Source organism: Engraulis encrasicolus, chromosome 16, assembly GCF_034702125.1.
Source record: "Engraulis encrasicolus isolate BLACKSEA-1 chromosome 16, IST_EnEncr_1.0, whole genome shotgun sequence".
Lineage (NCBI taxonomy): Eukaryota > Metazoa > Chordata > Actinopteri > Clupeiformes > Engraulidae > Engraulis > Engraulis encrasicolus.
Genome location: NC_085872.1, coordinates 18,752,821 through 18,764,831, shown reverse-complemented (window position 1 = coordinate 18,764,831; position 12,011 = coordinate 18,752,821). Strand labels below are relative to the sequence as shown.

The following is a 12,011-nucleotide window of genomic DNA, read 5'->3' as shown; positions in this document are numbered from 1 at the left end:
CCGCATGCATAACCCGACATTACCTTCTGTGTTGTTTCGTGCTACTGCCTGTCACGACACCGGACGGAGGACATTGCAGAGCCTTGCACTCGTTCTTAATTGTCCTGATTACAAACGTACTTCCTATGTTCCGGAGCGATGTTGCAAGGACCTCAGCCTACGGGCCGTAGCACCGCCTACAGTTTTTCATTCACGTGGATTCCGGTCGTGCGTTCATCAGTTTGCACCTGCCTATTTTCAATGTTCCGTTCAGTAGCCTATGCCCACAACACGAGCCTATTTTACGTTTTCGTTTGCATGGACTGGCCCATGTGGCGGTCTCGTTGACTTTTAAGAGTTATGACTTCGGTTCGTAGGCCTAGACTTCTGGATCGCACATTAAGCTTATGCGCGCGTGCCAATCATCACCTCATGTCATCGCACTGCCTGCAGTTTGTATTGATAAGTGTACCTTGCTTCCTCACTCCCGCTTCAAGTCATTCAGGGCTGGATTAAGTTAAAGGGACACTGTGTGAGATTTTAGTTGTTTATTTCCAGACTCATGCTGCCAGTTCACTAATTATGTTTTGTGAATGCTTACCCCACCATCAAATTCCAAGTATTCCTTATGACTGAAAAAATTGCACTTTTCTTACATGTAAGGGGGAATCTTCTCCATGGTCCACCATTTTTGAATTTACCAAATAGCAATTTTTAGCACCAAAAAATGACTTTACTTGGACCATACTAGAAAATATTGTTTATTACATGGTAAATGTTCATGTAAAGACCAAATTTGGCAATAGGCAGCTCAGTTCCAACGAGCAGCATAGTTGCTGTTCTTTTTTTTGACCATTTCCTGCACAATGTACCTTTAAAGATCACGCGGGGCTTTCGGCCTGCGCCCAGTCGCATCGAGGGATATTGTAGCCGGTTGCAACGCCTTGTCTACTTCGAGTTATTCTGATCACAATGGGCTACATATACACCGTCCAAATTTAAGTAAATAAATGAGTGATATCCGTGGGAAGTACATCGATGATGACCGTTAATAATCATACTTAAATTATACATGAAACTCTGCCCATTGAGTCCTGTCAGGGTTCTGATCCCATTGGTAGCCATCTATGGGCTAACCCTCTCACTCTGTACACCACTCGTGCCCTTAGGCTTCATTGGAATCGTCAGGGCGCTCGGACTGTGATGTGTCGTATTGTGTTTGTTTTCTCATATCTGGTGATGGTGGTCTCTGCTGCTTTCCCGTACACTTTCACATACACGTGCGCCTGCCGCTCCACGTAGGGCATACGCTACGTCATGCACTGGGCATCGGCCCCAACGTCGGACTGGGCATCGGCCCCAACGTCGGACTGGGCTCTGGCCCCAACGTCGGACTGGGCTCTGGCCCCAACGATGGACTGGGCTCTGGCCCCAACGATGGACTGGGCTCTGGCCCCAACGATGGACTGGGTTCTGGCCCCGACGACGGACTGGGCATCGGCCCCGACACTGGACTGGGCATCGGCCCCAACGTCATCCTGGGCCGGCGACTCTACATCACCCTGGGCCGGCGACTCTACATCACCCTGGGCCGGCGACTCTACATCACCCTGGGCCGGCGACTCTACATCACCCTGGGCCGGCGACTCTACATCACCCCGGGCCGGCGACTCTACATCACCCCGGGCCGGCGACTCTACATCACCCCGGGCCGGCGACTCAACATCACCCTGGGCCGGCGCCTCAGGGCTCGTGCATCAACGGCACACCTCAGCATTGCCCTGGGCTGTCGCACCTCAACACCACGGCTCAACATCACAACTCGGCATCACAATGGGCCATCGCCTCAGCATCACACTGGGCTGTCGCCCCAACTTTAACGCCAGTCACCTGGTTGTATCGGTATCCTCATCCATCCTGCATGACGAACTTATCGCAGCTACCCACTGGTAGCGAGTAGGAGTTTATGTCCATTTTGATATGCCGTTTTTGTTCTGGTGCTGTTATTCAGTGATGTTTCAGCTTTCTGCTCTGTCCCTCTCAGGTCTCGATAACCGGCTCTCCAACTCTCCTCTGTCGTAAGCTCGCACTTTCTGCATTCTCCTGACTAAGGTGCCACCCTTTTTTTATTGCTAGTCTAATCATGCAGTTACCGCAAGTTGTTTCTCTCAACCAACCAGGGCATCCGCCCCACTGCCTGTGTCCATGCCTGCTTTGCACAAGCATTCACCGCGCCACACCGCGTAGGTGTTTATCATAACTGACGTGTTATTATTCTTGGTCGAGATGTTTCCTTGGTGTTTCATTCATTGTTCGTTCAGCTACAAGCTCTGCTCTCTTCCTCTCTTAGGTCATGATTAACAGTTGTCTGCCGATCCTCCTCTGTTTTAACCTGACCTTTCTGCTATCCTGGCCGAGGTGCTCGTCTTTTAATGTTAGCCACTCATGCTTTGTCTAAAGCTGTCTCTCTCACCACTCTGGGCAGACGCCCGCATAGTGCAGGCTTTCAGCCGCTGGTCGTCCGACGCAGTGCGTTTTGCATTCGGCTCATTCCTCGCTTTGTCATCTGGCTCAGTGTACTGTTTCTGTTCTGTTAACTCTGTTTCGTTCTTCTCGTTCCTCGCCCAAGAGGTATACAGCACGCTCGTTCAGAATCGGCGTGGCCACCACGGCCGCTAAGCGGGGTCTGTCCCCTACTGCGATCAAGGCGCTGGGCCGTTGGTCGTCTGGCGCATACGCTTCCTGCATTTGCCTCACTCCTCATCACGTCGTTGAAGCATGCTATATCTGGTCTGTAACTTTATGTTTTCTATTCTCATTTCTGGTGACGGTGGTATTTTGCTGCACCGGCGGCATTCACTCCATCTCTTGGGGGCTATCGCTCCGGTCACCCGGTCATGTCTGTATTCTATCCTTCTCTCATCTATCAGATCGATTTTATAGTGGTCTGTAAGCCTGTTATCTCTATATTTTACACATTGAACCAGCCTAATTGCCATGGTTGTTTATCTATGATGTCAACTATCATACCACATATTATAGCCTACATTCATTCATCCATCCATTCATTCATCACCATGTTCTACTCTCTCCTAGGTCACGATTCCGGCTCTCTACCTACTGTCATAATCTAAGTTTTCAGCGCTCTCCTGACCAAGGTGCATCTATCAATCAAATCATAACGCTCTGCTGTGTCTCTGCTCTCAGCGCATCCGCGCCATGTCTTCTCGCATAGCCTAAGGTACCGACATTATCATCATCACCATCATCATCACAGGCTTCATGCCTCCGCTAGACCACCGCCCATAAGCTTAAGCCTTAGAACATCCCTATCATTTATAATCTCATTTAATCTATCATCATTTGTCTTCCAACACCTATCACTTATCACTCATCATCATCATCATTATTATTATTATCATTGTCATCATTGTCGTCATTGTCATCATTATCATTATCATCTTTATCATCATCATCATTATCATCATTGTCATCATTATCATCATCATCATTATCGTCATTGTCATCATTATCATTATCATTATCATCTTTGTCATTATCATCATTGTCATCATCATCATCATCATCCTTGTCATTGTCATCATTGTCATTGTCATCATTATCATCATCATCATCGTCATTGTCATCATTGTCATCATTGTCATTGTCATCATTGTCATTGTCATCATTGTCATCGTCATCATCGTCATTGTCATTGTCATCATTGTCATTGTCATCATTATCATCATCATCATCGTCATTGTCATTGTCATCATTGTCATTGTCATCATTATCATCATTATCATCATTATCATCATTATCATTATCATCATCATCATCATCACCATCATCATTGTTATCATCATTATCATCATCATCATCATCATCATCATCATCACCTATCATCCTTCATCTTCCGTCTATCATCAATCAATCATCTAACTAACTTTTCATGTCTTTCAGATGGTGTCTCCTTGTAAGCGGTAGGTGAGTTCACTTCTAATCTCTATTTTGGGGCAGGCTACGCCCGCCTCCATCTCCGCTGGAGGATATGCTGTCCTACCCCGGAGTTCAACGCGAAGACGGGAACCTTCGCCAAACAGATTCATGCATTTTGTATCAAGTGTAATTGTTCGCCAAACGGATTCATGCATTTTTGTATCATGTCTATTGTTCAATAAATGTTAATAACGTTCATTTGCCTCTCGAGTCTTCATGGTAGAAATGGGAGCTTGCGTAAATTCTACCAGGGAGACTCGAATTTCTCGGCTGTCAAACTTACTAGGCTAACCATCCAATCTCCCTTTTGACAGATCATACATGCGTCATCATTGCCCAGGGTCGTCAACCAATCACAACGCGAGATTCGGGAATCCCCGTTATGCATCACTCATGCATCGTTCCCTCTCAGCCAATGGATCGCATTCACGTTTGTTTAAAAAATCAGTCACTCATTCTGTTCTCTGCTTTCCAGTTAAGCCGAATTTGAAACCACCACCACCCCTCCGTCCACCGTCACCAGTGGTTCCCGTCTGTTAGGGGGCAGGCTACGCCCGCCTCCATCTCCGCTGGAGGATATGCTGTCCTACCCCGGAGTTCAACGCGAAGACGGGAACCTTCGCCAAACAGATTCATGCATTTTGTATCAAGTGTAATTGTTCGCCAAACGGATTCATGCATTTTTGTATCATGTCTATTGTTCAATAAATGTTAATAACGTTCATTTGCCTCTCGAGTCTTCATGGTAGAATAATAATAATAATAATAATAATAATAATGATGATGATGATAAATACTATGGGGAACATCATTTTTTCCTGCATTCAAAAAGCAAACAGAAGACCAGGGCTAACATTTATTCCAATACTCCACTCTATGACAGAGAACAGATGCAAAAACAGTCAGTGGTCAGTCTTAGAAATTGCATGTGCACTTGCACAGACGTGTGCACTTTAACTCTGCCTTCATGCATTTGCACCGAGATCTGGCAGGTCTATTTGTACAAGTACTAGTACAGTTGCACTTCACCTCTAGTTGGAATACATCTTTGGCAACTGCATCTTTAGTGTAGTCCAAATCTGGGAACTGTTCATTTGTTACCAGATTGGCAGGCATTTCTGGCAAATGCAGATAATAAGAACGGTTTTCATTCCTGTCAACTACACTGGTAACAAATGGACAGTTCCTAGATCACAGAGATGTCCTCATAACTGCAGATGATTGTGTCTATCATGTATGAAATAATCCTATAGTAATATTTAGTATGCTTGCCAAAGGCCTCTGCTTGCCCCCAGCAAGCATACTCATTGTTCTCCTACAGTTTATTTAGTATGCTTGCGGGAAAGCATACTAATTGTTCATCAACAGTTTATTATTATTCTACATTTTTCCATTCACCTCAGCCTATGGAAATCGCCATTCATTAGTACGGCGGCTTTGAATCGTTGCAGCCTTCGAGATAGAGACACAGTTCGAGAGCCAAAACGAACGGCTCGAAAAGGGCTCAGGGTGGAGTATTTTTCACTGGCCTACCCCCTTTCATTCGTTCACCAGACTTGTTTTTCCTCAGTTTTCTCTCACTTTTCCCCCTCATTGAAATGAATGGTAGAATGGTCAAGATGATGATGTCACAAACTGTGGCAGTTAGAGTGAGAGGTGACCTGTCCTGGGGTTTTTAACTAGGTATCAACTAGGTAAAGGCATTGTCAGAGAGGCATTGACTCTGAATACAAACTGTGTGAAGATCTAAGCCAACAGAGAGAGCAGTTTTAAAATCCCTATGATGTGACCCCATTCACTTACAAAAAAAATGTATGAACAGCTCAGCGCATAGGCCTGAATATGTCAATTTTTTGACTGAACCATTTGGCCTAGAAAAGTGATATCAGCTTTGACATGAAGAGCAGGGTTGTGCCATTTGTGTGCCAATATCATCTGACAACTTGAAAACTTTTGGAGATATGACAGCGTAAAGATAAGGCTGCACATATTACTCAGCTATTGACTGCCAAACTGCAGCCTTGTAGGACTTCAGACCGCTGCTGTCACCTGGGCCACCGTGGCATAATATGCTGCTGTGGCCTTCTGGGTAGGGTGTTGGTCTGTCAGAGGGTTGCAGGTTCAAATCCCACCCTTACCTCTCCCTACCCACCCATTGCTGAAAGGCACCTGAAGCATCTCCATACATGCACGCACACACACATACACACACACACCTCTCTCGCATCTCTCTCTCTCTCTCTCTCTGTCTCTCGCACAGACAGACAGACAGACAGACAGACAGACAGACAGACAGACAGACAGACAGACACACACACACACACACACACACTCAGACCTCTATCTCTTTCCCTCGTGTTTCTGTGTGTGTATACAACAGCTCTGTGTATGTGTGTGCATAAGCCGCAAGCATACTAATAGCATTGTCTCTCCGGAAATGCAGTCTTATTATTATTATTATTATGTATTATTATTATTATTTAGTATTATTTATATATTATTACTATTATTATTATTATTATTGTCTTATTTTCTTCCAGATAAAGTTTTTTTGTGATTTTATGTGTGAATAGAATATGGCTTGATTGAAAAAAGTTGATACTCATGATCCTAAATTCATAAACTCAAAGTTGCAAGTTGGGTCCTAAATATCACATAGGCTTTATGCAACCATATTTGGGTATAGGTATCCTAGGTATCTTTGTGCTTCAGGGATATTCTGAACAAATCAAGTTGAATGATATATCCCAGCCTTTATTTACAGTAACTTGAAACAATAAATGATGTTTCATTGCAACTTGAAGGGCATTTCCACCCTTTATCTTAAAAAACCCTGAATTTTGCTGTCCATGAGCTAAAGGTGTGTTTATGACATAGTGTGTGTTTAATCCGGTCACCAAATACTTAGCTCACCAGCTTCTCCTCTTAATGCTGAATCCATGCATACCTCATATGTTAAATTTGGTTGCACTAATAAAAAGTTATAGCACTTTATATATTTTAGAGCGCCCCCCGCAGGCCATTTTGTTATCTGTGTGTTTGACACTCAAACCCAAATTGTTCTATAGACCCTAAACTTCAACTTGGAAGTGAAAACCAAACTTTAACACCAATTTGAAATGACTGTGAAAAATTGCACATGCCTACGACCCCACTATTTTATTATATGGAATGATGAAGGTAGGCTACACTACGTGTATGTAGAGGCCTACAGTATTCCAACTTACTTAGCACAGTAAGCAATCATACACTTTTTTTGATATCATAGAGCTGATTTAATTGTTATTTGGAATTATAAAAACTAAACTTATTGACTTGTGACTAGGTTCTATTTAATTTTGCATTTTTAAGAAGTGAAAGGTCTACTTACTGAGGCCAGGACAACAGCAATAGCAGCAAATGTTGGCAATAGATATTCTATTTAATTAGCTGTTGCCCATTTTTGGTTGCCCTAAAAAGTTGCCCTGTGTCTCATCTGGTTGCCCGTTGCCGGCAACATTGCTTGGCAACATTGCCCAAAAAGTTGCCCTGTGTATCATGACCTTTAGATTATAGCCGGGTTCTGTTGTTCCATTCAGTCTAATCCTCTTTTTATTGTCCCATGCAATAAAAACACAAAACACACATGTAGTAACTACTTCTACGACAGCAACCCCGGGTGCACCTGTGTAGCCCAAAGAAAATACCATTCCCGCACAGTAGTTAAATTAGAACTATTACCATAGCTGTCTTCATTTTTCGGCGCGCTGTATTATTTCCACTGATTTGCGCATGTATGTCCACTTTCCAAATAGTACTATGTCAGATTAGGTTGACTTAAAATCCCCATCACATCGCAGCATCAGCAGGAGAGCCAAGGCAACGTGCTCTACACTCCTATGTCAGATTAGCGTTTGTATGAACACAGCCTAAACCCATTCTTATCGCAGAATTCACAAACCAGGGGCACCGAGCAGATGATGCTGCCTGCTGTAAGACCTCATGGTCTTAAAGAGTATTATGTAGGCTATCAGGGGGAGCGGCGTCCCAGATAGCAGAGGGACGTTGAGGCGATGAATACTCGTCAGAATTGGTCGTTTTCCGTCGTTGGTCAAAAAAACAATGCCAAAAAGGCGCCATGAGACGCTGAATTCTTAACGCCGGAGAAGGTCGAATAAACGCTGTTTAATCACTTCTGTATTAAGTTTGGATGTGACAGCATAGCCTTTCTACCTTTCTCTATAAATCCTCTCTGGTGACAGCATGAAAGCTGGCCAGCCAGCCTGCGGAAGTAGCGCGAGCTCAAAGTAAACTATTTGGGTTGTCAAGGGAACGGAATGTAATTCTCATCTCAACTGCCAGGGTCGGTGCTTGATGAGCTCTGCTTTACAAAATGGATTGGTAAAATTATAAATGTAAGCTGCTTTAATGGTTCAAAGGCTTGACTGCTTGTTTTGCGATATACTACTCGTTAACGAGTACCGAAATTCATTTCCAGCCAGGACATTGGAGTCACTCACTACCTGAACCGAGTTTGTTTATCTCACGTATATATAGCTAACAACTTAGCTAAAGTTAAGATAGCAAAACCGCAACATTTCACAGATGACAGGTAAGATACTTTTCCCTTGGTAAAACATAATTTCCCTACCTCGTATATAATGCCATTTATTTCACGTCTGCTAAATTGTCATCAGTGTATCAGGCTAAACGTGTTATTAAACCGGAGCATTTATCATGTAAAGCAAGCAGCTCAGCTGCCACATATATTTTTTTTGTAATCGGAAAGGGCTGTGGATTGGAACTGTTACTGTGGATAGCACAGAACCTTTGCATAAATGCTGTCACTCGCAAAGTTATCCTTTACGACTTTCCCCTATCAGACATTTGGAGCATGAGATAATGGGGTATAGCATTCGTCAGGGCTCTAAATTAACACCAGTGAACTGGCCAAATGCTGGTGAAATGCCAGTTTGCCTGGTAGAGAAGACCAACTTACTACTCTGAGTCTGACCCACCATGTGTTTGGATAGTAAGATTTCTAGCAGAACTAGTTCCACTTTGGCTGGTGTTGGGAAAAGTCCATTTAGAGCCCTGGCACTCATGGTATGCATCGTTATCCTTTATATTTTATGGTATATAATTAAGCATGAATTTAATGCTGGTGCATATGTCTTGTCTGATTGTATGCTTTCACTGATTCAGAGACCTCAGTGGACCCACACGAGAGCTCAGGAACAGCAGAGAGCAGGGACTTCTCTCATCACCTGGAAAGAAACTAGCTGACCAGAACCCATAAGAAACAGCTACAAAAGAGGTATGCCTATAATTAGACACATGTTAAGTGTAAGATCCATGATCAGGCAGAGACACTTGAAACTAGTATTTTCTAAATCTATCCACATCTGGCTGCAACCTTAGCTTTAATACCCTTTCATGCACGGTGTCCACATATGAGGACAGTTAATTAAACTCTGTTTTTAAACAGCTTTCCTTGAAGTTACACTCCAAACCACTTGGTGGCAGTATAATTAGACTCCATACATTAAGATTACATTGTGTATCCTCTTGTATTTGGGATATTCTTTGTTTTATGACATCATCAATTCAAGATGGCAGACGATGATGACCTTGTGCAAAATGCTCCAGGCATAACAGTAAAAAGTTTCTATTCAAGAAGACAAAAGCAGGTAAAAAAAATATTAGTATGTACAGGAAAGCCCACTAAACAAGTTTTTGTGGTTAGAATTGAAATATCATGTGAAACATGGTTTGTACACCTTAAAAACTAACTGTCCACGTATGTGGACGTTGCGCATCAAAGGAGTTAAATGAAAAAATACTAGATCTTGTATCTTAGAAGCATTTATAGCCATTTATATTGTTCACAGACTTGTTCAAACTACTTTATATCACAGATAACAAACATTTAACATATATTTAAACAGAAATGATAACTTGATATGTGAAATTATATGTTATAATGTGGATTTAGACGAGAAATGCACAGAATTAGTACTCGTAGTACCCTTTATTCAATGAATTCAATGGATGCAATGTGATATGACATGCAAAAGGACACATATAATATTGTATTTATATAACATGCAGTAGTACAGTGTGTGTGTGTCTGTGCATATATATATATATATATATATATATATATATATATATATATATATATATATATATATATATATATATATATACACAATGTCTGAATTGACCTTCATCTTAGCCAGTTATTATAGATATAAAACTGTATTATACTAGAGAGAGAGAGAGGCCCATCATATTTTCCCTTTCCAACAGGCATCTAAATACAGAGTAGTGGAGGATATCCCAGAGGGAAGTGGTAGTGACAGTGATGACAGTGATGAAGATTCGGTGCAAAGCAGCACGTTTTCCAACAGCAGCACAGAGGAAACCTCAGACAGTGATAGTGAGGAACAAGAAGAAGAGGTGTGTGTTGCAGTAACAGCCAGAGGTGGAGGAGAAGGAGAAGGCGGAGGAGGAGGAGAAGGCAGAGGAGGAGGAGAAGGCAGAGGAGGAGGAGAAGAAAGAGGAAGGGGAAGAGGAGGAATACGAGGCAGAGGACGAGGGGGAGGTAGAGGAGTGGAGAGAGGCAGAGGAGGAGGAGGAGCAGGAGGAAGAGGAGGAGGAAGAGGAGGAGGAGGTCAACGAGGAGGAGTCAGGGTCAGAGGTCAAGGAAGAGACAGAGTATGGGCTCGAAGGGACAATGTGTATGAGGGGAATCTCCCAGCCTTCACAGGTGCGCATAAGGTAATTGCAGAGGGTGAGGAGCCATTAGAGCTTTTTTCCAGCCTTTTTCCTGACCACCTAATTGATGAAATTACCTTCCAGTCCAATGTGTATGCTCTGCAGAAGGGGAAGGGTAACCTAAATCTGAGCAATGCAGAATTGCGAGTATTTTTGGGCATCAATTTGGTTATGAGCTACATCAAGTACCCAAGAATACGGATGTATTGGTCCTCAAACAATGGCCTTCGTCACCATTTAATAGCTGATGCGATGTCCAACCAGAGATTTGAGGAAATCAGACGATACCTCCATTTCGTTGACAACAACTCTCAGTCTCCTGGTGACAAATTCTTCAAACTGAGGCCGGTCTTGGATGTGTTGCAGGAGCGCTTCCTCTCAGCCGTCACACCAGAGGAATTTCACTCCATTGACGAGCAAATCATCCCATTCAAAGGCAAACATTCCAGCAAGCAGTACACCCCAAAAAAGCCAAAGCCATGGGGCTTTAAAGTGTGGGTGAGAGCTGGAAGCTCTGGTTACATGTACCGCTTCGAGTTGTACCAGGGTGCCTGTGGTGGCCGAGGTGATGTTGGGGAGTTGGGAATGGCTCCAGAGGTAGTTGTACGCCTGTGCAGTGATTTACACCATGATGGCCACAAGATCTTTTTCGACAATTTATTTTGCTCAATTCCACTCCTCGAGGAGCTGAAAAGACATGGCATCGAGGCAACAGGCACATGCCGTGTCAATCGCTTGAGGGGTGCTGGAGCCAAATTGCTGGAGCCACGTGCAATGGAGGAAAAAGGAAGAGGATCCACATCTGTGGTTTCCACAACAAGCAACATCACTGTCACACGCTGGCTTGACCGGTCCTTAATCCACATTGCCTCCACATGCGCTGGACAACATCCAGAGGACACAGCAAGAAGATGGAAAAAGGCAGAGAATTCCATGATTGAAATCAGTCGACCATTTGCTGTGTCTCTTTACAACCAGCACATGGGTGGGGTTGATTTGGTGGATCAGTGTCTTGCCATGTATGCCAACCGTCGAAAAAACAAGAGGTGGTACATGCGGGTCTTCTTCCATTTCCTGGATCTTGTCTGCGTGAATGCATGGCGCCTATACCAGAAAAAAACAAGATCAGGAAAATCTGATCTCTTGAGCTTCAAGGCTTCAGTCGCCCAAGGTCTCATTATGAGTGGTTCTGTGGAAAAGCGCAAGGGGAGACCAAGCCACTCTCAGCCTCCAAAGCGAAGACATACCGTCAACACGGTGCCAGAGGTGCGGTA

General features: G+C 43.7%; 1 protein-coding gene and 2 long non-coding RNA genes across 6 annotated transcripts in view; 2 read left to right on the top strand and 1 right to left on the bottom strand.

The window, feature by feature from the left end:
• Positions 1 to 7,951, bottom strand: part of st6galnac5a (ST6 (alpha-N-acetyl-neuraminyl-2,3-beta-galactosyl-1,3)-N-acetylgalactosaminide alpha-2,6-sialyltransferase 5a) — an 88,655-nt gene extending 80,704 nt beyond the window's left edge. The window contains 1 exon segment of the mRNA XM_063218937.1: positions 7,699 to 7,951. Within this exon segment, the coding sequence (XP_063075007.1) occupies positions 7,699 to 7,713 (15 nt within the window). The 5' untranslated portion in view covers positions 7,714 to 7,951.
• LOC134466358 (uncharacterized) lies at positions 2,366 to 4,702 on the top strand. Its single transcript, XR_010038283.1, has 3 exons — positions 2,366 to 2,769; positions 3,076 to 3,220; positions 3,943 to 4,702. It is a non-coding gene; the product is annotated as an uncharacterized LOC134466358 (long non-coding RNA).
• Positions 7,952 to 8,290: 339 nt separating the features above from the next.
• LOC134465324 (uncharacterized) overlaps positions 8,291 to 12,011 on the top strand; it is a 43,087-nt gene continuing 39,366 nt past the window's right edge. For 3 of the 4 annotated variants that reach the window (XR_010038134.1, XR_010038133.1, XR_010038135.1), the window contains exons 1-2: positions 8,303 to 8,569; positions 9,163 to 9,274. This is a non-coding gene — a long non-coding RNA (uncharacterized LOC134465324). Of the gene's footprint in view, positions 8,570 to 9,162; positions 9,275 to 12,011 lie in introns of all 4 variants that reach the window. The other variant, XR_010038136.1, reaches the window with a different exon arrangement.